Source organism: Rhinopithecus bieti, unplaced genomic scaffold (assembly GCF_001698545.2).
Source record: "Rhinopithecus bieti isolate Rb0 unplaced genomic scaffold, ASM169854v2 scaffold_22522, whole genome shotgun sequence".
NCBI classification, from domain to species: domain Eukaryota; kingdom Metazoa; phylum Chordata; class Mammalia; order Primates; family Cercopithecidae; genus Rhinopithecus; species Rhinopithecus bieti.
This window is the reverse complement of record NW_016811454.1, coordinates 1759633-1783883: the sequence shown is the minus strand read 5'-3', so window position 1 is coordinate 1783883 and position 24251 is coordinate 1759633. Positions and strand designations below refer to the sequence as shown.

Here is a 24251-nt window from a genome sequence, read left to right as displayed (position 1 = left end):
GCTTCAAGTAAATAAAAAAGTAGCCCCCCGCCCCCACCATACCAGCTTTATTCACTGTCAGGTAATCAGTAGCCACTGTATACTTAGAACACCTTCTGTGTCTGACAGTGGTGGGCCATAAATCGGGACATTCCAGAAGAACAAACTTCAGTTGCAGCCCGTGTTTGATCTCAATATCTACGTGTGGGTGCCATGACTTAAAAGAGCTGAAGCATTTATAATAGCTTGGAAGAAGGGTCAGTGGAAAACCAACACTGCCCTAGAAAGTAGACATTTGAACCATGCCCTAGGAAGTAGACATTTGAACCACGCCCTAGGAAGTAGACATTTGAACCACGCCCTAGGAAGTAGACATTTGAACCACGCCCTAGGAAGTAGACATTTGAACCATGCCCTAGGAAGTAGACATTTGAACCACACCCTAGGAAGTAGACATTTGAAGGGGCAAGGGTTCCTAGGGAAGCAAAGACTACAAGTTTTAATTCTTCACAAGTGAAAATGTCTCAAGTCGGAGAACAGAAATTGGCTGTGCTCCATCAGGGGTAGAAGGAGGAAATGTCTCTAAATGACAGCAGGAAAACTTTAAACTGAATTTAAGAAGTTCCTGATGGTTAGGGTTGTAACCTAGAAAACACACTACAGACGTGGCCTATGGAAACTCCTTCTCCGGAGAATTTAAAGTAAAGGGTGGACAGCTGTTCTCGGATGCTTTTGGCATGGTTCCTCTGGGAGACAGGACTGGCCTGCCCTAAGGTCACTTGAGGTCCCACTCTTGTTCCAGGATCATGTAGTATTTTATTTCATCTACTGTGATGAACACAAAAGACCTGTAGTGAACCATGCAGGATGGAAAACTTGGGGCCGGCTGGTTTTGGCGAAAGAGCAGATAGGGGGAACCAGTCGTATTCCAGAGAACATCTTTACTGCCCTCATGCCAAACATACTTCTTTTTGAGTCTTGGATTGGCCTTCCTGGGTTATTGGCGGTCTTTCTATCCTTTTTCTTTCCAAGTAAAATAAAGGCAAGCATAGGAGGCAGTGTGTAGAGTGATATTAATAGTAATAACTTTTCCTGAGCTCTTACTGTGTCCTTGTTACTGTGCAAAATACTTTACATGGCTCATTCCATTTACTCTTCCCCCAACTCTATGCAGTAACACTGTCTTTGTATCCATTTTGCAGATGGAAAGACTGAGGCTTTAAAAGCTTAGTGAGTTAGGCTGGGAGTCCAACCCAGATGAGAAGCTATGCTCTGGCAGGTTTACTCAGTCCACTCAGGATTCAAATCCTACATCACTTCAATTCTCTGAGCCTCAGTTTTTTTTTGGTGAAAATGGAGAAGATGGTGTTTATTTTGCAGGACTAGATTTCACAGGGAAGGTAACATCAGAGGAGGCAGGTAAAGCCTCCCATGCGATCGCACACAGGCAGCAGGTGTTCAATGTGTTCATTCCTTTCCTCCTGCTCCTCTTCTCTCTTCCTTGGGCTTTCCCTGGTCTGAGTCATTCCTTCATGATGTCCCTGGTTCTAATCAGGCCTCTCTCAGTGACAGGCGCTTTGCAGCTCAGCATCTCTCTGACTGATGTCTACTGCTAATTCCTTAAATTTACATATCATCTTTCTTCCCTGGAGCTCATAGCACTTAACAGACAAGTGGGGCACAAATGATTTAACGAAGTGAAATCCAGAGGCCTGCTCGTCTGGAGATTCTGCAAACTAGTGGATTAGCTCAGATGTCAGCACTGAATTATGATCCTTCAGCTGCTCGTGCTAAGCATGCCACTAGCATTAACTCCCTGGTCTTGCAATGGTCCCTTAAATCATGCATAGAGATTGTCATTTTATTGTGAGAGGGAGAGGAGAGGGGAGGGGGCTACCTGGGGGGCGGTCACTGGAAGGGGCAGACTGTGAAACCTTTGGCCTGGCTGTGCCTGGAGTTTTAGTAAGAGGATGGGTAAATAGAACAGACCCAGATACAATCCACTCAGCCCAGTTCTTCACACCTCCACACACATCTTACTTACCAAATTCTAACCATGATGCCATGATTTCCCTGCTGCTTAAGAACGTAAATTCACACAAGTGATAGTATTTCTGCCAAACAATTTTCAGGCAGCAAATGGGTCTTATTTGTGAAACTGTGAAGGAAGAAGGCTGAATAATAAATCTCTAAAATCAGGTTTCCTTTATATATGAGCTGGCAACAGTAAGGGCTTGGAAATTACCGGGAGCGTGGGAGCATTTGAAGGGTTCTCACTGGTGTCTCGGTACACTGGGTACTTCCACAAGCCACCTTGTCATTACTGGTGCACCTCACCTTTGAAAGGGGCTGTTGGCTTGGGAGGGTAGAGGGAGTTGTGAAGGGATTATATTGAAGGGATTATGAGAAGCTAGCTGATTCTCCTGTCCTCATTTCCAATGTATAGCCTCATATCATTCTTAACCATGTATTTATCATTCTCCATTCATCCACTCATTCATAGAAACAAAATTTTCTAGAGGAGTGGCATATATATAGCACTGTCTAGGGGTAGAGAGAAGAAGCAGTGTTAAACCTTATTAAATTTGTAAGACCAGCATTTACAATATAACTGGGGTAATAAGACACACCAAAAAACCAGTTAAATTATAATGCCAGGCAGTGAGTGATTACCTGCTGAAATCCATGGAAAATGGCCTGAAGTGCTTTTAAAAACAAGGTAAAATCAGCAGTACAGTCAGTAAATGCTAGAGTTGTTGAGAAAAGAAGGGGATTAATGTTGCGTGTGCCAGAATCGTTAGGAGAAGAACTAGAGAAAGAGACGGGGTAGGTGGAGTGGTTCGAGGAGTGGAGAATTACAGCTCAGGGAAGAAAAAGCAGCAATGGACGCAGTGGGGAAGCCAGTTTGCCTCAAACAGAGTGTGATTGATTGCAAGGACTTGGGGCAAGCTACCTGCAGAGCAGCTGAAATAAAGAACTTACCGCATGAAGGTGGAAAACCTGCAGTCAGGTCTGGGCTCTGCCATTGCAGTCGCCTCTCTACCTTGGACAAATCACTTGAACCTTTCTGATCCTGTTTCTTCATCAGGTGCAAAGTAAGGTTAGTAAGTCGTAGCTCACAATAATACAGAAAGGATGAAATGAAATATTGCATGTAAATGTGCTTGTAACCTGTAAAGCATTATGCAAGAATGAGCTTTAATTATTATCATTAACAGCAGTAATAGTAAGATCTGATAGGGGAAGCACAGGTTTAGAAGATCTTTGAGGGTCTAATTTGGCATTGGTGTATCCTCCCTCAGCAGACACCATTATTAATTCTCTTCTGTAGACAGCTGCCTTTTAGTTATCTGTGCTGATTTTGGCCTTGCAGAGGTCACACCTTGTGGGGTATGTAGACAGACATGGCTTTGGATGGTTGAGGAGGCACAAACTGGAATCCCACATATGCATACTAAACTGGTCTCATTTGACTTCAGGGGAGCATAGCTTCTGAAGCACTAATCCCAGATAGTCTAACAGGAAGGGGCTTAGGGGAGCAGGGAGGTAGGTGAGGCAACTGGGGAGCCAAGAAGGGAAGAGCTGTTTCTGGGCCACTGATGGGAGGTCCAGCACAGACTCAGCTCTCACCTAGACAGGTGAGGTCAGCAAGATTAACAATAGCAAAGCAGTGGTCCAGGGAGTATTTCATTGATTCTAGGCTCTAGAATCCTAGCCCATCTACCGTGACAAGTCCAGGATGTTCACATTCCCTGTGGTGTAAGGAAGCTCTGTGCACCTGTCCCAGGTTAACATGACCTCACACTAACATGATCCTAAGGCATCTGACATGCCCATGTTCCATGCTTCACCTGTGGTAGAAAAGTGGCCCTGACATCTTGCAGAAGTATTCAGCCTCAGATGCCCCTATGTTTCAGGGCCAAAAAGAGGTAGTGGGAGTTCCTCACCAAATGCCACCTTGTTCTCTGTACGAGTGGCCAGAACAGTCCTGTACAAGTTGGACTTGAAGGTGCAGGTCACACCTGTGTTCTGCAAGGCATGTAGTCTGCCAACAACAAGAACTCGGTCTTCCACATGAGTGTCTGATGAATTTGAAACCAATCAGCCAAAAGGCCATTCTCCAAACATTTGGATTGGTAAACCCTTAATTTCCCAGAACACATATATTCTCTGCTAAACACACAGCCTTTGTTAATAATAATGACAGCGCCTTTATCATTGGAGCCATATGTGCCAGGCTGTCTGAGAAAGGCCAAGTACAAGCCTCCCTGAATCACCCCTTTCAGCTCCCACCCTCTGTTCTGCTTGAAGGTGACACTGGGCTTCCGAGTCACAATCACTAGACCCCAAGCATCATCTAGGAGCACTGATGGAGACAGAAGGTTTTACATGTCAGCCATTTGGACAGTGCCCAGCCAAGATGGCCAGGGCTGGAAGCATCAACCACCTGGTCATAGTCACCCTCCAATCTAGCAGCCACCTCACCCCCTATAATCTGTTCCCTTGTAATTCAGTCCATCAGATTGCACTGGCCCTTTGGGTGAGTTAATGATGAATAAGATGTGGGTCTGGCCTCGCAGAATCTAGAGGGAGAAGAAGGGCACACGCATGACTAGCCAAGACATAAGGCGGCCGTGCTGGGTGCTCCACATGAAAGAGATGGAAAGGAAATGATACCTAGAAATAGGCAGGAGGGACCGATTTGACTTAGAGAGTCAAGAAAGGGCTTGAAGAAGACACAGCATTTGAATTAAGGCTTTGCAGGAGCCTTAAGAAAGGGTCACAGAGCCTGGAGAACAAGGACATGAATAAACCAAAGACACCAAAACTCAGTCCCAACTTTCCCCTGGAGAGGCCACAGCAGCACACTGGTGTCTTTCCCAAGTGTTTATCAAGAACCTCTGTTTGGGTTTGTTTCCGCCAGATGACAGGAATTTCTTGCGGCTGCAGAGTGACAGCCGGAGAGAGGGCCAGTATGCGCGGCTCATCAGCCCGCCGGTCCACCTGCCCCGAAGCCCGGTGTGCATGGAGTTCCAGTACCAGGCCACGGGCGGCCGCGGGGTGGCGCTGCAGGTGGTGCGGGAAGCCAGCCAGGAGAGCAAGCTGCTGTGGGTCATCCGCGAGGACCAGGGCGGCGAGTGGAAGCACGGGCGGATCATCCTGCCCAGCTACGACATGGAGTACCAGGTGGGGTGAGCAAAAAGGGAATCTTGTGATCCGTATTTCAATATTTCAAAGGGCCGAGCCCATTCATCATTAGGGAACGTGGTTAAGCGCTACTGTTTTCATTGTAGTTCTCACGTTGCCATGGCAACTGAATGACACTCTTATTTGTTATTCAGAATATGCCTATCTCTACACCCAGACTTGGTTCTTTGTTCCTCCTGTTGCCTTTTATATTGCTGAAATCTCCAACAAATGTTTCTCCTCTCCATTTTATTTTAGATTGCAATCAGGTAAGCTGACAAAGGGACACAGAAGCCAGGGAAATAAACACAAACAAACACTTCACACACAAGAAAAGAGGTCTGTGGAGCCCCTTCAGATCTGGGGAGGAAATAGGATAATCTCCCAGACCCGTCCCAGGGAGTGTGAACATAGGAAGGGGAACGGGTGCTGTTCACGCTCAGTGGCCAGCGGACGTGAGAGGCTCCTGGGTGAGTGCTCTCTCTCTCTCACCAGCTCCCGGGTTGGAGTTCTGTTATCTCTGCCCCACAGAGCAGGAGACTGAGGCACAGATGGGTGTGTTCAGCCGTGGTTGCAACTTCGGTAGAAGTAGACACACTGTGGAAGAGGTGACTGAGAACCAGCCAAAGCATTAACCTTCTCCTCCCCAGACGAGGAGCAGCAACAGATGGCTGGTGCCGCAGCCAACTGCTCACCCAGCTTGCCAGAGGACATGTGCTAGTTTGCAGAGAGGAACCTGGGGAGGGCGAGCATGAGGAATGATTGAAGACCACAGAGCCCAGGGGCTTCTGTGTACAGCCTGCAGTCCCTGCCCCTTGAGGTTGCAAGGCATCCTGAGACCCTCCCCACCCCCATCTGGGTCCCCACTTACTCACCTGAGAGCATTGTATTGTAACTACCTGTTTGCATTTGTGTCTCAGCCACTGGATGGGTGAGCTTCTCTGGACAGAGATCTTGTCTTAATAGGTTTTGTTACTATCCTTGTGTCCAGCACATAGTAGGTGCTCAGTAAACGGCTGGTGTAAAAACAAATTCTTTTCCTCCTAGTTGTAATAATGAAGCCCTAAGGCAATTTATAACAAGAAGCACAAATCCAAACCTATGTGCTGTATTTCTCACATTACCTCCACCCACTCGTATCTTCTGAGTTTTCAAATACCTGGATTGGGCATTTGAAAGATTTATGAGACGGGAACCTTGAAAATAGTGAGGGAAGTTTCAACCTCCTCAATATTCTCCGATTATGGCCCTTTTAATCAATACATTGTAGTTACTGGACAACAATATCCACCACCTTGTTATATTTTCTTACCCCCGTAAATATGCATTTGATTTGAACAAACTCATTTTAAATTAAGATTTCAAGAGCTGTAGCCATGTGGTCAACAGATGTGTACCAGGTGCAATCACACACACACACACACACACACACACACACACACACACACATGCTTTAAGCTACAGCTAACAGAAACTTGGAAATCTTTGCACTGTTTGGACTAGGAGATAACCATGGCTCTTATTCTTCCGGCTTCTAGATTGTGTTCGAGGGAGTGATAGGGAAAGGACGTTCGGGAGAGATTGCCATTGATGACATTCGGATAAGCACTGATGTCCCACTGGAGAACTGCATGGGTATGTGAATATCTGTCTCTTCGTGGCTCTTTCAAATAAGACACCAAGGGCTGGGCTAAGCAAGAGGAGGCAGGACACCATTTTCCAATGCAGTCGTTACGCAGTGGGTGGGGCAGCAACAGTCTCTGCAGGAGGTAAGGTGTGGGTGTAGTTGTGTCTTATGCTGGGTTCAGGGTGGGGGGTGGTGTGAGGTGAGGGGAAGGCTTATATCCCTGTTCCCAGTCAGAAATAGACGTGCACTAAGTACATGGAGGTTCAGGGTGCCAAGACCCCATCAGCAAACCCCAGCTTTTCACAAAGAAAATGCTAGAGGACGAGAGCAACTGCCAGTCAAAATTATATGCTGGAAAGGTTTGATGGATTTAATGGAAGCCTTCACTGGTGAGCAAAAATAGTGCATATGTTATGTAAGAGTGATAACACAATTACCTGAGTAGCTCTTTTACATGAATGAATTGCAGAGCAAATTGTGGCATTTGAAGTAAGATTTCAGATTTTTCTTTAAAAAGAATGCCTCTAATGCCTAAGATCCCAAAGTTGTTGTAGGATTAGATATTTCAGGCCAGGTGACTGGCACGAGAAGGATATCCTAACCATCATCTTGGTCAAAAGCACCTGAGCAGGCAGTCCACCTGAGATGTACACGTTTTCTTCAGGGTCTCCTGCTGCGGATGAGGTTACCCTGCCTGTGTCCCTTCAGAGCCGTGGACATTCCCCAAACCACGAGGGGAACCCTGAGAAGGCATGGGGGCTGCTTTCAGTCAGCAGAGTGGCTGCAGTAACTCACCAACTACCTTTCTTGGCACACGAGCCCGGGCATGTGTGTGCTTGATGATGTCAGAAGCACCTGGGACCACCCCAGTCCCTCTGGGCAACTCTCAAACCCCGGGCATCTAAAAGTAATCCAGGCTTTGAGAAAGTAATCAGCAGTAAGTGACTGATTACAATGCTTTTGGGACCCATTTCTCTCTGAAGGACTTTTTGTTCCAAAGCAACTTTGAGAATCCTACCCTGCCCGCCCCCCCGCCCCCCACCCCATGGTGATGATGTGTTAGAGCCAGCCTAGAACATGTGGAAGATGTGGTTCACTCTCCACGGAGTGGTACAAAAAAACCTAGTGCAGTCATCTTTATCATATTCATCCAATTATTCACCCTATGTTCACCCAATTATTTCTTCCCTTTAACTAAGTCCAATTTTTGGTTTGTTTTTTTCAGAACCCATCTCAGCTTTTGCAGGTGAGAATTTTAAAGGTAAAAAAAAAATTTATTTTTTTGCATGCTTTTTCCTTCCCCCATGTGGTGTGAATTTGGTGGGGGGGGAGTCAACCTCCAAATTTGTCAAATCTCGCAAGAGAAAAGAGACGCCACACCTTCCTGCCACTAGATGGCACTAGCAACACCTGTAGACGCGGGAAAGGGGATTGAGATCCTCACTGTCTCTTGTTTAATTAAAGTTTAGAAACCTATTAATAGAGACAAATCGGTTGCAGATAAACCTTTCAGCCTTGCATTGTCCAACGGGGAGCAATGAGGCTGAAAATGCAGGAGTAGTGAGAAAGCAGACACTGTGAAAAGACTGAACCAAAAAAAAAAAAAAAAAATCAGTGTAAATTAAAAGTGAAATGAGGTGGCAATGATTTCTCTTAGCCTGAAGATGGCTTCTTTCCAGTTCCAGGGTACCAAGGCAGCAGTCTCAGTTAACCCTCAGTGAGATATGGTGGCAGGCCGCTTGGGAGGGAAGGAAGTTAGGAAAGAGACACAGAAGTGGTAGCCTCAGGAGGAAGAGTTGCCAGATTTACGACCTGGTGTCCAGTCAAGGGGATAAGGAGGTGCATTCGATGGCTGGAGCTAGAGCACTTTAAACAGGACTGAAAATCAGAAAGGATGTGTTCTCCCCCAAGAAAGCAAAGAGAGAGCAGAGCAAAGTAAGAAGAATTGGGGATGCTTGCCTTATCCAGGTTAAAAAAAAAAAAAGGCCTCCAGCCTTGGATGATGGCAATGTCGTTTGTGCTGTTACAATGCAGCAGATTTTACATTTTTCCCTCTTTGCAGTCCTATTAGCTGACACTGCTGAAGTTCCCACACTGGTTTCTAATGCCAAACATTTAGGAGCCACTCTAAATGCATCACTGCAGTTGGCTTGAGTGTAAAAGCACACACAGAAACACCCTCACTGAATGATGGGGGTTCTTCATGACCTGTTTGATGCCAGCAATTGTGAGGATTGCTGTGCCCTCTTTGTACTGGCTGGGCTTACCCCTACAAGTGGCAGCATTGCAGAGATAAGGGCAGCCATTTTTATATCTGACATCTAGACTAGTTATCTTCACTCTCATTAATCTGTCCAGCTCTGGGCTAGAAAGAGATGAATTCCTGGTTTGCCACCTAGATGTGCTCCCTGACTCCAAATCATCTCACCCAATTTGCCACTCATTAGCTCTAAGACAGCCAGTGAGGAACAAAGCTGCAGACGACAGGGGAATGACAGACCGACACAGAATATATTTCCTTTCTTACCCTTCCTCGCGTCCCTGAACCCCATGCTCACTCCCTGTCCCACAGTTCTAAAAGTATTAAGAGTATTCATGTGCATACACTGGTGCTCTCTAGGGGTGAGGTTTATGTTAATGTAAATCCAAAGTACTGGAAGGAAAGCTGAGAGCCAAACTGAACGACTTGGATTACAGTCGAATTCGAGTTCTAACCTTCAGGACCCAAGGTAATGCTTATGTTGGTGAAGTGAAACCTGTGGATGTTGTTTCACCTGACTCTCTTTGGGTTGTGGAGACTCACAGCTCCCAGAAAGGCTGGGTAAAGACGTGCCAGTAGCTGCTGCAGACACTGTTTTGTGTGCGCACCGTGTCAGGCCATGACTGACAAGTACAGTGGCTAAGTGCTAAGTGCTTCACTTCCGTAAGAGAATAAGCAGACCAGGGCACGTGCACTCTCCTTGAAACTGTGCTTACCATGAGGCTTCACAGGCCAGTCATGCTCTCTTGTAAAAAATATATACATAAAATCTCATCTGAGCAGCAGGGCTCATTTAGCCAAAATAAACACAGGGCTTAGGAACTTGAAGGTAAGAATTTCCAGGGTGCTCCTGGTGGGCCGCTTTGAGGCTAAGCAAAGGCAGTGCACAAGTTGCATGGATTGAGCCATGGCTTTTGTCCTGGAGGATGGCAAGCATCTTTGGGAAGAAGAAACCGAGGCTTGGGGAGCAGAAACTTGGCCAATGGACACAGTAAAGAACAGAATCTGAACTGGAAATGGAGAATTTCATTCACCTTGGCACGTTTTACACGGAGATCCGAATTAGTAACCAGATGAACCTAGTGCCATGGGTATCTCCTTTCTGGCTGAGCCCCATTTGACCACAGCATGCAACTCTGTGCCAGCAAACTTTTCTGTTTGAGAGAGGAGGGGACTGTGTGTTCCATCTAACCTAGTGACTCATATACTATTCCTCTTATGGTCAGGACAGCAGGAGTCCTCTCTTGATCAGGGAGTAAAATCAGCCTTTTCACTCAAAAAATGGAAACAGAGAAATCAGGTTTGGGCAGGCAAGGTATGGAAAGTTGATGCTGAAACACTACCAACCATAGCATTTACATTATTCGTACGTTTTCAAATTGGAGTGTTTTCTTTTCCTTTATAAATTAATCATGCAACAGAAGTAATCTCATTCTTTAGGAGCAATCAATGTATAGGAAAATCTTTAGGGAAATACAGTAAAAGTGGCCTTTGGACCTGCAGTTATTAGATGGTCTCGATCTTTTATATTTTGAAGTATCTTTCATTTTCCGCCTCTTACTGATTTCTTGCCATGCAATAATTTTTTAAATTTAAATCATCCTGTGTTTTCTGCTGTGTGTGTGTATATATATACACACATACACACACACACACACACACACACATTGTGTACCAGGATGTGAGTCAGTAATGAAGAAAAGCTTGGAAGAAAAGAGATCTGTGTTGAGAAGAGAGAAAGAGAAGAGAGAATGAATAAACTGTGTTGTCATGTGATTTTTTAAAAAGACCCTTGTTTGTGGTTGTTATGAGTCACATTTTAAACAATGTAGCCTGGGTGTGCATTCTTTTCTTTTCTTTTCTTTTTTAAAGCAGTGGCTATAAACATGGTGCCGTCATGTATCTTTTCTAGGATTTGAGCTTCAATAAATGAAAAAAACCATGTGTATAGAGGGGAAAAAAGAACCGAAAAGTGGTGTAATTAAGGTGATGGATATTTCCTCTTACCCAATACTTTCTTTTTTCAATAAAAGAAAAAAGAACAATAAAGAAGCAAGTAAAAATATATAAAGCCCATAATCAGAGTTCTGGGGTTGTTGACCAGGTGGTTATTTTTAGCAGCTCACCTTGGAGGCAAGAGTTTTTGTTCGTGTTAGAGGCTGTGGGATCTGAGCAAAGCAGGGGCAGAGAGACGATCTGATGCCCTACCTGTGAGAGACTCATGGAAATCCCAGCTGGGTGCACCTGTGGAAGGTGGCTGTCAGAGGGAAGGATTCAGAATGACTGTCTTACGCTAGTGGATGCTAAAAAGGAACGTCAGTGTCTCCTGTTTCGGCTGGGAATGTGGGGTTTATGACTCAAACCATTCCTGAGGTCCAGGGCCCCATTTCTTGGGTCTCCCTAGGTGCCTTTCTGCAGTCCTCCACAGTTCTCATCCAGACAAAACCAGGAGAAAGTGCACATCCACAGCTGTCTCTTGGGCATAGAGGGGAGCAGTATTAAGAGAGGCCCATTTTGGAGTAATGCTGGCTGCCATTTGACTCTATTCCTCAGGCTTTAAGTTCTGTTTCTTTGGTGCCAACTGGCCGATCTCTGCATTTTGCACCGTCATCTCTCCTTTCCCATTCCCACCCTCACCCTCTATTGCCTGCCTCCCAAGGCTTTGTCTGCCAGGGTAAGGTCCCCCATCCCATGGCCTGGCCTCATATTATTCCCTTTCTCCCTGGACTCCCTTCCTCCCATGCTTCCTTCTCCTAGAAGCACTTCTGAGATGCAGAGAGGGTTAAATGGTTTGCACATAACCGTCTGATGAAAAGCAGAGAAGTGTTCCTAACCCCTGCCGGGGTTCCAGATAGGCAGCTGTAGTGTGTGAATCCTCCTCCTTGCCCCCACCCCCTTATGTCTCCAGCTGCCAGATTAAGGCTAGGTGTTACTGAACAAGAAAGCATGGAGGTCAGATGTGTGAAGCGGGTAACTGCTTGGTGGTCATCCTTCCCCGGGGGACACGGAGGTGTTCTTTGTGAGGTTCGCTGGAGCATGCTGCCTCTCCTGCTACAGAGGCCTGACACGTCCCCTCTCCATCAGTTTACCACTCATGGAAGCAACTGTCAAGGCCAGCTTATCTAGGGGTGGAAGAAAATGTTTTTCACCAAGTTTTCCCTCCAAGAACACAGGGACAAGACTCACTTTACAGAAAGTAGCGTAAGTACCACCAAAGAGTGTAAAGCGTCCGAGACTTCAGCCAGTCAGAGATCTGAATTCGGAGGCATTTAAAAATGCCTCTAGATGTGGGAGCAATCCACATGGTTTGTGCCAACTTACTGAAAACATCCCGGCGCCTCCCGCCACACCATGCTTATAGGCAGATGGAAAGAGTCATTTCTCAGGGATGCCTTTGTTCTTGTGCGTCTTTTTTCCAAACACACCAGAGGGCGTGACCACATTCTTCTACTATCTTCTGTAAACTTATCTAGAGGAGCCAACCTCTTTGTTTGTTTAATCTCACAAATTAAATAAACCTTTTTTCTGAAACGTTCCTTCACCAGCACTTCATTTTTAACCTGTACAGAAAGGACTGTGCAGACAGGCCAGTCCTGAAACAATTCTGACATGCAGTGAGCCTTTTTTGAAAGAGAGAGAGAGAAGGCTTACTCTTGGCATCTTTCAAAACACTTCTTTTGGAAACCTGGGTGACTCCCCCAGGTCCAGATGACATTTCGTAAATGCAGCTATAGTATATGCTTTCTCATTTCAGTGATTCAGTGAGAAACTGACTTGACTGAGACACGCCAATCCTCAGACAGGTTCAGACAGAAATAGGAGGCAGAAAGGAAGAGGACTGTTTCCTCTTCCCTCCCTATTTGGTTAGAGCAAGGAATCTGCAAACTTGTTCTGTAAAAGGCCAGACAGTAAATATCTTGGGTTTTATAAGACATACAGTCTCTGTTGCAAGTACTCAGCTCTGCCATTGTGGCATAAAAGCATCCATAAGCAATATGTAAACAAATGAGGGTGTCTGTGTTCCAACAAAACTTGATTTACACAAACAGGCAGTGGGCTGGATTTGGCCCACAGGCCACAGTAAGCTGACCCCTGGGTTAGATCACAAGCTGGGATTTTGTCCACCGGGTTCCAGCCATGACTCTGCCACTTGCTAGCAGTGTACAGGTCCTCAGAGGACCCTGGGCCATCTCTTGGGTTTCACTGAGTGCTGCTCTGCCCTTCTCCACAATTATCCTCCAAGTGAAACCAGGAGAAATCACTTGTCCTCTCAAGCTCTCAGGTCTCCCTTTGGAGGGTCATGAGGAATAAACAAAATGATTCATGTGAAGCCCATAGAAGGAAATGTCCACTCAGGGTAGCCGTTGTTACAGACATGTTTCCCAATTGCATATTAATTCAGTAACCCTATTTGCAGATAGGAATGACAGGGACACTACCTCATGTGTGATTATTTTTCTTATTTTCTCCCATGCCTGGTTTCTCAAACTTTAGTGTTTTTCAAAATTTAAATTCTTTGTGTTTGCATTGCTTTTCTCTAGGGGACTCAGAACTTTTACAGATGGGAGCCTGTGCAACCTTGCAAATGCACTTGGAGTTGAGTTATTGACTATTTAAATATCTGTTTCTCATTAACTCACACAATGGGAAAACTTTGTAGAGAATTTGGGGCGGGAATTAATGAAAAATAGTTCAGGAATCGAAAGCATTTTCCAGCTGAAAAAAGACATCGAGTAAGCGGTGGAAATTAGATCAATCAAAGGGAAAATTCAGGTCAACAGATCAACCAACTCCAGGCAAGGCTGGATTCTCACCTCCACGTTCACCCACCTAGCCCAGGCTCCTTTTTTGTCAAGCAATGGCTCAATCACCCCAGATGGCTGAAGGGGCAAGTAAAGCTAAAATTGCACAACTCAACAATTCGGGCATCTGGTGCAGGTGACAGCCGCCTAAAGTGGGCACCTTTTTCTAATTTCCCAATGAGGTGCCATATGGGCTAGCAAAATCTATAGCACTTTCTGAAAATAACTATCCAGGGAAGTACCAGTAGGTCATCAACATTTTCCCCGGAGTCTGAACATTGGTCCACATATATTCCTCTATGCCATCCATCCATTTATCCATCCACCTATCCATTCATCCGTCCATCTGGCATTCATTGGATTGCTGCTGTTATCTGGGAAGGTGCTTTGGGTGTGAATTTAACCCCTATTGATTTATCATCTTCCTTTTCTCTGGTTGGCAAACCACAGCCTCATTAGCATACAGCCTCAGAGAGGCTAGAACAGAGACAGATTCTAAACCAGCACACTCCACATGCCTTTGGGGTTGAGTCTCTTTAGCTGGTGAATGTTCTGAGAAACTTTTAAACCCAACTGCAAGTCAACCAAGAGTTGCTTGTAGGGGATCAGGAAGAGGTTGCTAGTCGTATGCTCTCTTTTCTAACATTAACGTTATTTCTAACCTTTCAACATTAAAAGCATGAATTCACATAGTACTATTTTTCATTTCTCCAAACAAATGCCCAGAGAAAATGTTTAAGGAGCCAGTATAATGTCCCCCAAATAGATTTTGTCACTGAAGTTTTCTACATGTTGATAATTTCAGGGGAGAGAAGGATAGGTAGAGAAGGGGAAGAGGGTCTTACCTAAAGTAGAATTTGTCTTTCAAGTAGAGCAGGATTCTGAGAGACTATGTCTGTGTCTCTGATTCTAAATATGTAATCCATGTACTAGGATTTCATCTTGCTCCAGCAGGTGCCCTTGATTCTCTCCATTGTGCCCTAACACTGTCTCTTATCATAAGAAACACTGTAAGAGGAGCATGAAGACTTCCTCCTTCTCCAGCCTGAGCACTTTAAGCCGTGGGTGGTGTATTTTGTGTTGGAAACCAGCATTTTGGCTGAAGGAAAGCACACTTTTGAACAAAGATGATGTAGTGATGGAGGGAATGTGGGTAGTTGTGACCATGTTCTGCTTGACAAAAATTTGTGCTCCAACCTTTGTGGTCTGGTCAGGTACTTCTACGGAGGGAAAGCTAATCCCTGGGGATTTATCACCTCCCTTTTCTTGCTGGGTGAGCTGCAGCCTCATTAGAGGACGGCCCTCACTATGGAGCCACATGAAAATCAGAGACAAACCCCAGGATACCCTTTGGGGAGAGGAGGGATGTCTCTGAGGAACTCCGGGGGCATCCCTTAACACTTGAATGTTTCCTGTGCATTTTTGTGAGCTCATGTCGAAAATCCAGCAGCAGGATGGTTGCCAGGCAGCAGATCTTCTTAGTGACCTGAATAATGAGTTGACACCAGTTCACTGTGACTTGCAAGCTGGCCATTTCAAGGAGCCATTTCCAGCACCTTGCTTTCTCTTCCTCTCTGATTCTATGCATAATTTCCACCATGGCCACAAATATGAGAGAGAGAGGCCTTTCTCTGCTATGGTAATGAAACTAATAAAAGACAGAATTAGTTTGGGGACAAAGACAAAGAGGGTAGGCAATAAGGTGGGAGAAGATGAAGATGTAGAAAGGGACATTCAAGGGATCCTGGGATTCTGGGGTCATTTCTACTCCAGGGGATGTGGATGTGACTGTCAAAGTGTGTGCAGAGCAACACATCCTTGTCAAAGCTCTGCCAATGTTGTGGGACTTCTGGTCACCCAAGAGGTACCAATGAACCTGCACCCTAGCAGAAGGGGACTCCAACAGCAGAGAAAGTAGTGATTAAGAGCTAGGAAGCTGAGCAGGCTTTGGAATATTTTCCAAGAAAAATGTTCTCATTTTTCTATCACTTCTGAGAAGACATTAGAAGGTCTGACCCACCTCTCACCTATTCCCCAAATCAAAGAGAAGAGTTCTGATGTTCAGGCTGCATGAATTAGAGAACACCGACTCAGAAATAGGAGTCTTAGCCTCAGTTCAGTGTTTGATTCACCAAGCATTTATTGAGTGCCTTCTTTGTATAAACCCTTAGGTATGGATGAGAGCAAATTCCTCCTGATGAGAGTGAGTTCCTCTGCTTAAGGAGCTCTGAATCTCAGGGTGGGTAGTGGAAGGAGGCATGAAAATATAAATGAGCCCCGTCTGCATCTTGAGCAGAGGGGGACCACCAATGCATGAAGGAGCCAGCAGCACTTCCCACCCATGGCTCCCCCTCCTGGGGCACCCCATGAGTAGAGAGGATGCATCTTTCTGGCTTAATGCAAGCAGCTAGGGAGGCATTTTTCACAGGAGAAGCATATATCATTTTTCAGAAGTAAAGATCATGTCTGGTTTTGGCAAGCTCAAAAACTCCTAGTCCCTTTCTGGGCCAGATTCTCATCTGATGTAAATCTTTGGGAGAATCAGGTTGTAACACTGCTTTGCATCGAGTGGGACTCCAGCCAGTCTTTCCCCAGAGTTACCCTGGGCTTAAATCTACTACATCATCTCCATGGCAACCAGCGGCGGCCAGTGAACGTGGTTGCCTTCTAAATACTCTGCCAGCTTCTCTTCCCTGCTCTGTCTTTTCTGTCATTAAGAATGATCTCCCTCCCTCTGTCTCACTCACTCTCGCTCTCACACACCCTCTGTTATTTTGTGCCCACATTTTTTTGTTGCAATTTCCCTTCCAATCTGCTTTTAAAAAATCCTCCATCCAATTAAAAAGATGAGGATGCATTAGTCATGACTTAACAGTGATGATTGACCTGTTTAGGCAAGACCAGGCTAATTTCAATGGGCACAGAAGCCTTGGCAAGCCAAAGTGGAATTTACCTTCAAGTCTAGCCAGCCTAATTAATACATTGTTGCTGAGAATGCTGGCCAGCCAGACCAAATATGGTGTTTCCACCACTCAGGAAATCTGCCTCACTGAATCTCGGAAGTCATGTCAGCATCATTTACTTGTATGTATTTGTGTATGTGTATGTGTGTGTGTGAGAGAGGGAGATGGAGGGAGAGAGAATTATAATGCTTCCATATATTATAAAGTAATTGTGGTTAAACAGAAAGAAAAGAGATGTGTAATCCTACCATTCTTGGTTGAATCCCATATTTATTATTTAACTAGCTGTATAACCACTTAATTTAACTTCTCTCTGCCTCTGTTTCCTCGTCTGTAAAACGGGTCTGACAGTAGCTACCTCCCAAGGGGGTAAGTAGGAAATAATGCAATCGTTGAGAAGTGCTTGGCAGGTGCTAAGGACTGAGTACCACCTTAGTCCCCCATCCCCTTCCCTGTACGTCCCAAAGCATGTGTGTGTTTCTTGCTTTCTTTTTTTTTTTTTTTTTTAATTAGTCTTTTGATTAGTCTGCATGCTCTCAGCCTAGCAACACTCTTCTGTGTCTCTCCACCAGGGGGCACCCTCCTGCCAGGGACCGAGCCCACAGTGGACACGGTGCCCGTGCAGCCCATCCCAGCCTACTGGTATTACGTAATGGCCGCCGGGGGCGCCGTGCTGGTGCTGGTCTCCGTCGCGCTGGCCCTGGTGCTCCACTACCACCGGTTCCGCTATGCGGCCAAGAAGACTGATCACTCCATCACCTACAAAACCTCCCACTACACCAACGGGGCCCCTCTGGCGGTGGAGCCCACCCTAACCATTAAGCTAGAGCAAGACCGTGGCTCGCACTGCTGAGGGCCGAAGCAAGAACAGCACCCAAAACAAACGAGAAAGACTGCAAACACGTTGCCTCGATTTTGCACTTTTTTCTCCTCGCCTAGTTTCTGTGCGAACTCTCAGACATCTCTCTCCCAGGTCCCCAACCCTGAGCACTCTTATCAATCCCAACCATCCTCCTTGGGTTCATTTTGGTTTTGGTTTTCTTTTCCTTTTTGTTGATTCCAAACCAACAAACCCAACTGTAATGCTGCATCTTGGACTATCCGAAGAGATCCACCCCCAAGCACTCCACAACTCAAGGCTCAGCTGGTTTTGTTCCAGAAACTGGTTCGCTTGTTTTTTCCCCTTGCCTTATCCCATACCTCCTCTCAGTGGACAGTCTGCCAGGAGACGTGAGGGGAAGCCTGGATCTGTGTGTATGTACATAGTAGACATGTGCGTGTGTGAATAGCTGTGTGTAGGTGTGTGAGAGAGAGGCTGGTTCATTGTGTGTGTGTTTGTGGGGGGGCGGGTGAGTGTTCAGAGAGGGCCCCTTTAACTCTTGTGTTACTTCTCCTGGGGTACATTTTACAGGAAAATAATATACTGTACAAGTTTTGTTTACTTGGAGAAGAGATTGAAGCTTTTTGTTGCCTTATCTAGCTCTGGCTGGGTTTCTGTTGGCTGCCATTATCATCTCCAGGTACCTAAAGAAATAGAGGCCACATGGGATGCAGTGTGGCCTCTCCCATCCCTATCCCCATCCCCAACCCACCTGACCCAAGAGAAGGTTCCCCTAGCACACTCAGACAAGACCCCCTTGTCTTCTGGTGTCTTTGAAATGTCAAGATAACAGCCACTGGGTGTGTGCGGAACCACCTCTCCAGCCCTGAAGCAAATCTGTCTCATGTTGCCTTATAAAAGAGAAGCTCATAATGAATGTTTAGCTTTTATCAGTTACGTCCAATCTTGGAATAAGTCATAGAGAATAACAAGTCTGGGACTGATGTAGGAAAAACAGTAGTCTATTTAAGTTGAGAGCAGGAGGAGGTGGATGAGAGAAGGGAAGAGAGGGAAGAAGTGAAATGTTGTCTCCTCACCCAGGGTGGTTATTGGGCCCAACCTATGATGGGGTTGAGTACGAAGGTTAAAAACCATATACTTTGGTATTATATTGGTTGTTGTAATAGCAGTTGTAAAATATGGGGGGAAAGGGGATCATTTGCTTTCCTTTCATGGTGTTAATGTGTGCCTGAATCTATAGCCACTAAAATGTAAGGCTGTCCACCTGACTTATTTAAATATTATGAGAGAATAGAAAGTAATCAATTTTGAAGTGTACCAATGTGCTGCCCCTTAAAGCATTCATAGCATCTGGCAAATAGGCCCTTGTAGGCTGGCCTGGCATATCCAGATCTTGCTGCATCATTACAGAGAAGGTCTAATGAAGATGTAACCATTGCTGCTCATGTGTCTTCTTGAAGCAACAAGGGGAATGGGATGTAAGAGAGAAGTTGCTAATGATACTGTACAAAGGACAGATTAAATAATGAAGTCAATTTCATTGATAGAAAATGCAAATTTTAAGAATCTCAGTGTACGAGGGCTCAGCCTTGGGAGCATTTATTTTTTACCTTCCTGCTAAAAATCCACTGGGGAGGTATAAAATTCACTCCAAAGAAGTTTGCCTGGGCCAAAAGCCTCCGGGTTCCTTCTGAGAACAAAATACTAATGTTTTTTTTTTTTTTTTTTTTTTTTTTTGGCTGCTTGAGAGAGACTTTCAGCATTCTTTCACAATATCCAGATATATCCCTTCAGCACACACACTCAACTTTCTCATCTGGTTCATTTCATCCTCCCGAAAGAATAGTGCTCTCCCACTCTTATTCTATTTCAAAGAGCTACTCTGTCTCAACCATAGCAGCCCTGCCAAGAAAAGACAAGATGAAAGGCTAGAGCATGTGCTACCTTGAGATTTCAAGAAGTGTCCTACCTCAGCTGAAGACGGAGAAGGAAACGGGGAGTGGGGAGGGGATCAGCCCAGGGTACCATGTGATGACTAATATGCCACTCATTAAGGGCTTTTATCTCGGCCGTCCACATCCAGTCATGCATTTGGGACCAGGCATGCTTGTAAAATGATTGACATTCCTGTAGGCGCCCCATAGAGGTGTGGCGTCGAGAAATTATATCTGGCAAATGCAGCCAGTGTAGTGACCGACTGAGTTACCATATACCCTGGTGATTCCCCTTCTGTAACAGAAGATGACAACAACTTTGTGAACTTTCTGTATCTTTATCTGATGCCCCAAGTGGCATCTTTATGTACATGCCTTAGTTGAGAATATGAGACTGCTGTAATCTTTGTGAATCCCTTCACACTTCAGCTGAGGATGCCACCTTCTCTGTCTCTCCCCACCCCACAACCTCTGCCTTTGCTCTGTCTACCCCAGCAATTTTCATAGTGTTATCCAGGTACTATGCTAAAAGGTCAGCTCTTCTGTAAAATGCCATGCTTCGCAGCTTTAAAAAGCAAAACTCTGTATTTCATGGAGGGAGGGAAGGGTCACTCTCTTCTAAGAAAAATAGACTGGACAGGCGAATGCATGCATGCATGTGTTTAGAGTTGCTTCTCAGAAGACAAAGAGACGATAGCAACTATTAAACTACGAATGAATGAATGAATGAATGAATGAATGAATGAATGAAAGAGTTGAAGGCCTAGCTCGGGCTGATAAAGCTTTTGCCTTAGTAGAGGTTTTATGTCAACACCTTCAGGAGGGAAGCCCTTATTTCTGGGTTGAACTCCCCTTCCTTGGTATTATGCTAGCAATTGCCATCACTTAGTTCCTGGCGAAGGCAGAAAAAGGAAACAAAAAAATCAGCATTGTCATTGACAAAACTGGATGCTGAAGATAAAGTAAAATTGTCTTTTCCCTTGTCCCACATTCTTGGGATTAAAGCCAGAATTGAATAGGAAATACAGTAATATTTCTGAAGTTGATAGCCTGTCTTTAAGAAGACCCTGTCTTTAAAATGAAACTAGCAGGCAAACACCTAAATAATCGAAAATTACCAAAGAACAACAATGAAACAAGAAAACCTAAAGATTTTTACTTCCTATTCTTATTCCTCTCCTTATTACTGTGACACCCCTTGTGTTGCGCAGTTGCCTGTGTGTCAAAATAACTTGTGGATGTTGGAAATTATTTGAAAATGTATTGTGTGGAATATAATAAAATGATGATATTTTTATACAAACATCTGAGGTTTTTTTTCCCTTTGCCTGTGAGAACAAAGTTGAAATGTAGGCTTTGAGCAAACCAATGCTTCCAAAGTTTACACATCACCTTCTGAGCTACAGGGCATTTCTGTGGGAGGTAGGTGGGTTTTCTCCTTGAGGCTGAATGCCAACTTTTCCTTCTTTTTATTTTTATTACTGCTTGTTAGGATTTTTATCCAATTTGTGCAGCTGAGACAACTTTTATGATTGGTGTGGGATTTTGCAAAAGTTGCTAAGTGCTAAATTGCTAAATGAGATTCCACAAAATTTCTCTTGATGACAAATCCCTGGAGATTAGATTCTACTTTCAAAGGGCTCCGGGGGAGTGGTACCAGCTAAGCTGAATCCTGTACTCAGCTCTGCGGAGACAGATCACTTCCTTTGAAGAAGCAGCAGTGACATCTTACCCCTCACCTACCCAATTATTACTTCCACAGGGATGTGAATCTCCCATTTACGAGCACTTTCCCAGACTAAACGGGAACTTGTAGCATGTACAGGGCTGAAAGATATTCTAGACTTCATTTTTGAACAGGTAATGAAGATAATTAGATGATGATGGTGGACATGGAGCTTTCAGAGTGGGACATTTTATGAAAGGAACACTATAAAACTTTGAGGAGAGGCACTTGGAGAAACTTACTCAAAAGGCCAGGTCTTTCTTGATGAGTATTTTTCTTTGGTCCTCCTCTTTGGATGGCGACCTACTTATATAAAATATTTCTATCAGAGGGGGACTGGGTTGGGTGGAGTGGGGGAAAATCTAGGAAAGACAACCTCCCAGCAGTTCATGGTTTCTAGATAGTGGTCAAGAAGAGGTCACAGTAATCCTATTTGCAGATAGGATTTCCCACCACCCCATTCATGGGATTTATCAGAGGCCTTCTGATAACCTGGGAGCCCTCCTCAGGGGTCCGAGAACCATCCTTAAAGGTCCTGAGAAAATGCACATGTTCAGAAGATCCTATTTCTGCCAGAGTCCTGGTTTTCTTCCTATCCAAACCTAGATCCAGAAAGGAGTGCTTTTTACAGCTGTAAAACCTGTCCAAGTGCTGCTAAAAGGAGACAGGTTTCCGGTTTTTAGATCTTACTGGAAGTTCTGTTAGTACAGATGGTTCAGTATAGATGTCACTATCTGTCCTTTGCAGGAGAATAAAGTAGAATGTCTGTGATCACAGCATTTTTTGTTTCCCCAGTGACAAGCTCAATTACCCCTTCTGTCTAAATAATATTTGGCTTTCCTCAAAGCCATTTGTTCCCATTAGTAAAGAATGAAATAAAACATCTCAAAAGTGTTTATTTCAAACAAAGACCCAGGCTCAGTCAACATTTCCTTGAGCTGACCTGGGACCAAACATGCCAGACTGAACTAAATTAGCCCTACTTATGCTTTGTTGGCATTATTGTTTTTGGAGCCACCTTTGGGAAGTTTCCCACCTTGGTTCTAGTCCCAAGACTTATTTTAAGGGTACTTACTCCCCCTAAAAGGGCAAGGACTGTTACAACTCCAATCTTAGATGTCAAACAAGGCACTGTTACCACCAAACACTCCTCAGTGTGGCATTTCATGTATAGCCCAAGCATAAATGTTCAGAAATTGTGTTTCCACGGATCATATATACCAGATGTCAAGGCCTAGGCTGGTCTGTTTCTGCTCCTACCTGGTTCTTTGTGATGGTTTTAGTGTGTGTTCTCTCTTCACCCACTGCCCTCCTAGCTCAGATAACTGAAGCCCAGCCAAGCTGATGTGGCACAGTGTTTATTTTCCTCACCCGTCTTCACGGCCTCTGCAGTTGTTCTGCACAAATGTGTGGCCTTTCTGTAATCTCTGATGAAAAGAGCTACATCCTGAAGTTTTGATTTGCCTGCATTGTGGGCTACACATCTGAGCCAAACTGCAGATCTGTAGGTGAAGGCTTGTTTTTTCTCTTTAATTGTGCAGAGCGCTGGGGCTCTCACAGCTGTAATTTGCCTTTCATCCACTTTAGTGACAGCCCAAAGAAAACACAAAACAAATCCAACCAGAGAAAAGGGTGGGCGGGGGGGTGGGGCAGTGAGGGGAACACCGACTGATGATCTTACAATCAGCAGGGAAAAGAATCACCTTACACAAATAAATTAGCAGCTAGGAATAGTGTAGGATTTAATTAAGCCTGACACAGATCAGGTGCACCACAGTATGTATCGAGGTCAGATACAATCAGAAACCCACACCCTTAGGAGTCTTCAGGCCACAAGCCTGGGCCAGAGTATGTTTGCCTTGACTGCTTGGAGGTGTTCTGTTTGGACCCAAACCTAAACACTGAAGAGAGACAAGATTTGGGAAATCGCCAAGAGCAAAACCTTATTTAGCATGGTATGGAACAGTGGAGAATCTAGCTGCTTCAGTACAACCAAGCCGAAGCCATTCTTGCCCCAATCCCAGTGGATAAGAAACCTGGAATCATCTCCTTTCTACTGGGTAAAACAGTTGTTCTTGGCCTTTTCTGTCACTGACCCCTGAGAGCCCCCAAAAGCTAAAGTCTCGTGGGCATTGGACCGAGAAATAGGAAAAACCACTTAAAGGGTCAACAACAGAGGTACTGGAGGAGGACTGTTATGTGGGAAAACCTCTTTTCTCGGAGTTTCATTGCTTGAGCGCTTATTGATACTGATGATACAGGGAGGTTGCTGGTGGGGGACTTTATAGTAACTGGCTGAGTTTCTTTAACTCACAAGTTAAACATGCTCAAAAAGTACAATAATACAGAAAAAGCAAAAGTTGATTTCATTGTTGACCAATCCCAGTTGCCTCCCCAGAGGTAACTATGAAGAATGGTTTGAGGAGTATGTTTCCAGGCCTTGTTTTATACCTTTACAAACATGTGTGTTCATGTTGAGTTATGTGGTTTGGTTAAGCTGGGGTTTAGTTTGGTTTAATTTAGCTTTGTGTAAATGGTAGCATAATGTTTGCTTACTATATTGGATGACTTGCTTCTTTTCATTTGACATCTTGAGAGTAATTTAGTACATACCAATGCATCTACCCCATCCTTTATATCTGCAGCATAGCATTCTATATTGTGTTGATATGCCAGAGTGTATTAACTGCTCCCCTGTTGACGAGCGTTTAGATTGTGTCTAGTTTTTTTTTTTGTTTTTTTTTTGTTTGTTTGTTTGTTTTTTACTATTATAAACAATACTGCAATGAACATCCTTGAAATTGCTTCTTTGGGCATGTGTTTTACAAAGGATAGAATTTCTGGGTCAAACACATCCCTTTTTTCATTTTAGTAGGTGCTATAAATGGCTGAGGTTTGCCATTTAAAATGAACCTGTCCCTGCTTGAGAGCA

The 24251-nt window shown here is 44.7% G+C and overlaps 1 protein-coding gene across 4 annotated transcripts in view; it reads left to right on the top strand.

The window, feature by feature from the left end:
* NRP2 (neuropilin 2) overlaps positions 1 to 24251 on the top strand; it is a 115205-nt gene that overhangs the window by 76231 nt on the left and 14723 nt on the right. The window contains exons 13-16 of one of the 4 annotated variants that reach the window (XM_017893927.1): positions 4904 to 5166; positions 6705 to 6801; positions 8019 to 8039; positions 17391 to 20896. In XM_017893927.1, coding sequence (XP_017749416.1) covers positions 4904 to 5166; positions 6705 to 6801; positions 8019 to 8039; positions 17391 to 17671 — 662 coding nt within the window. In that variant the 3' untranslated portion in view covers positions 17672 to 20896. Of the gene's footprint in view, positions 1 to 4903; positions 5167 to 6704; positions 6802 to 8018; positions 8055 to 17390; positions 20897 to 24251 lie in introns of those variants that run through there. The other 3 variants (XM_017893926.1, XM_017893925.1, XM_017893924.1) reach the window with 3 other exon arrangements.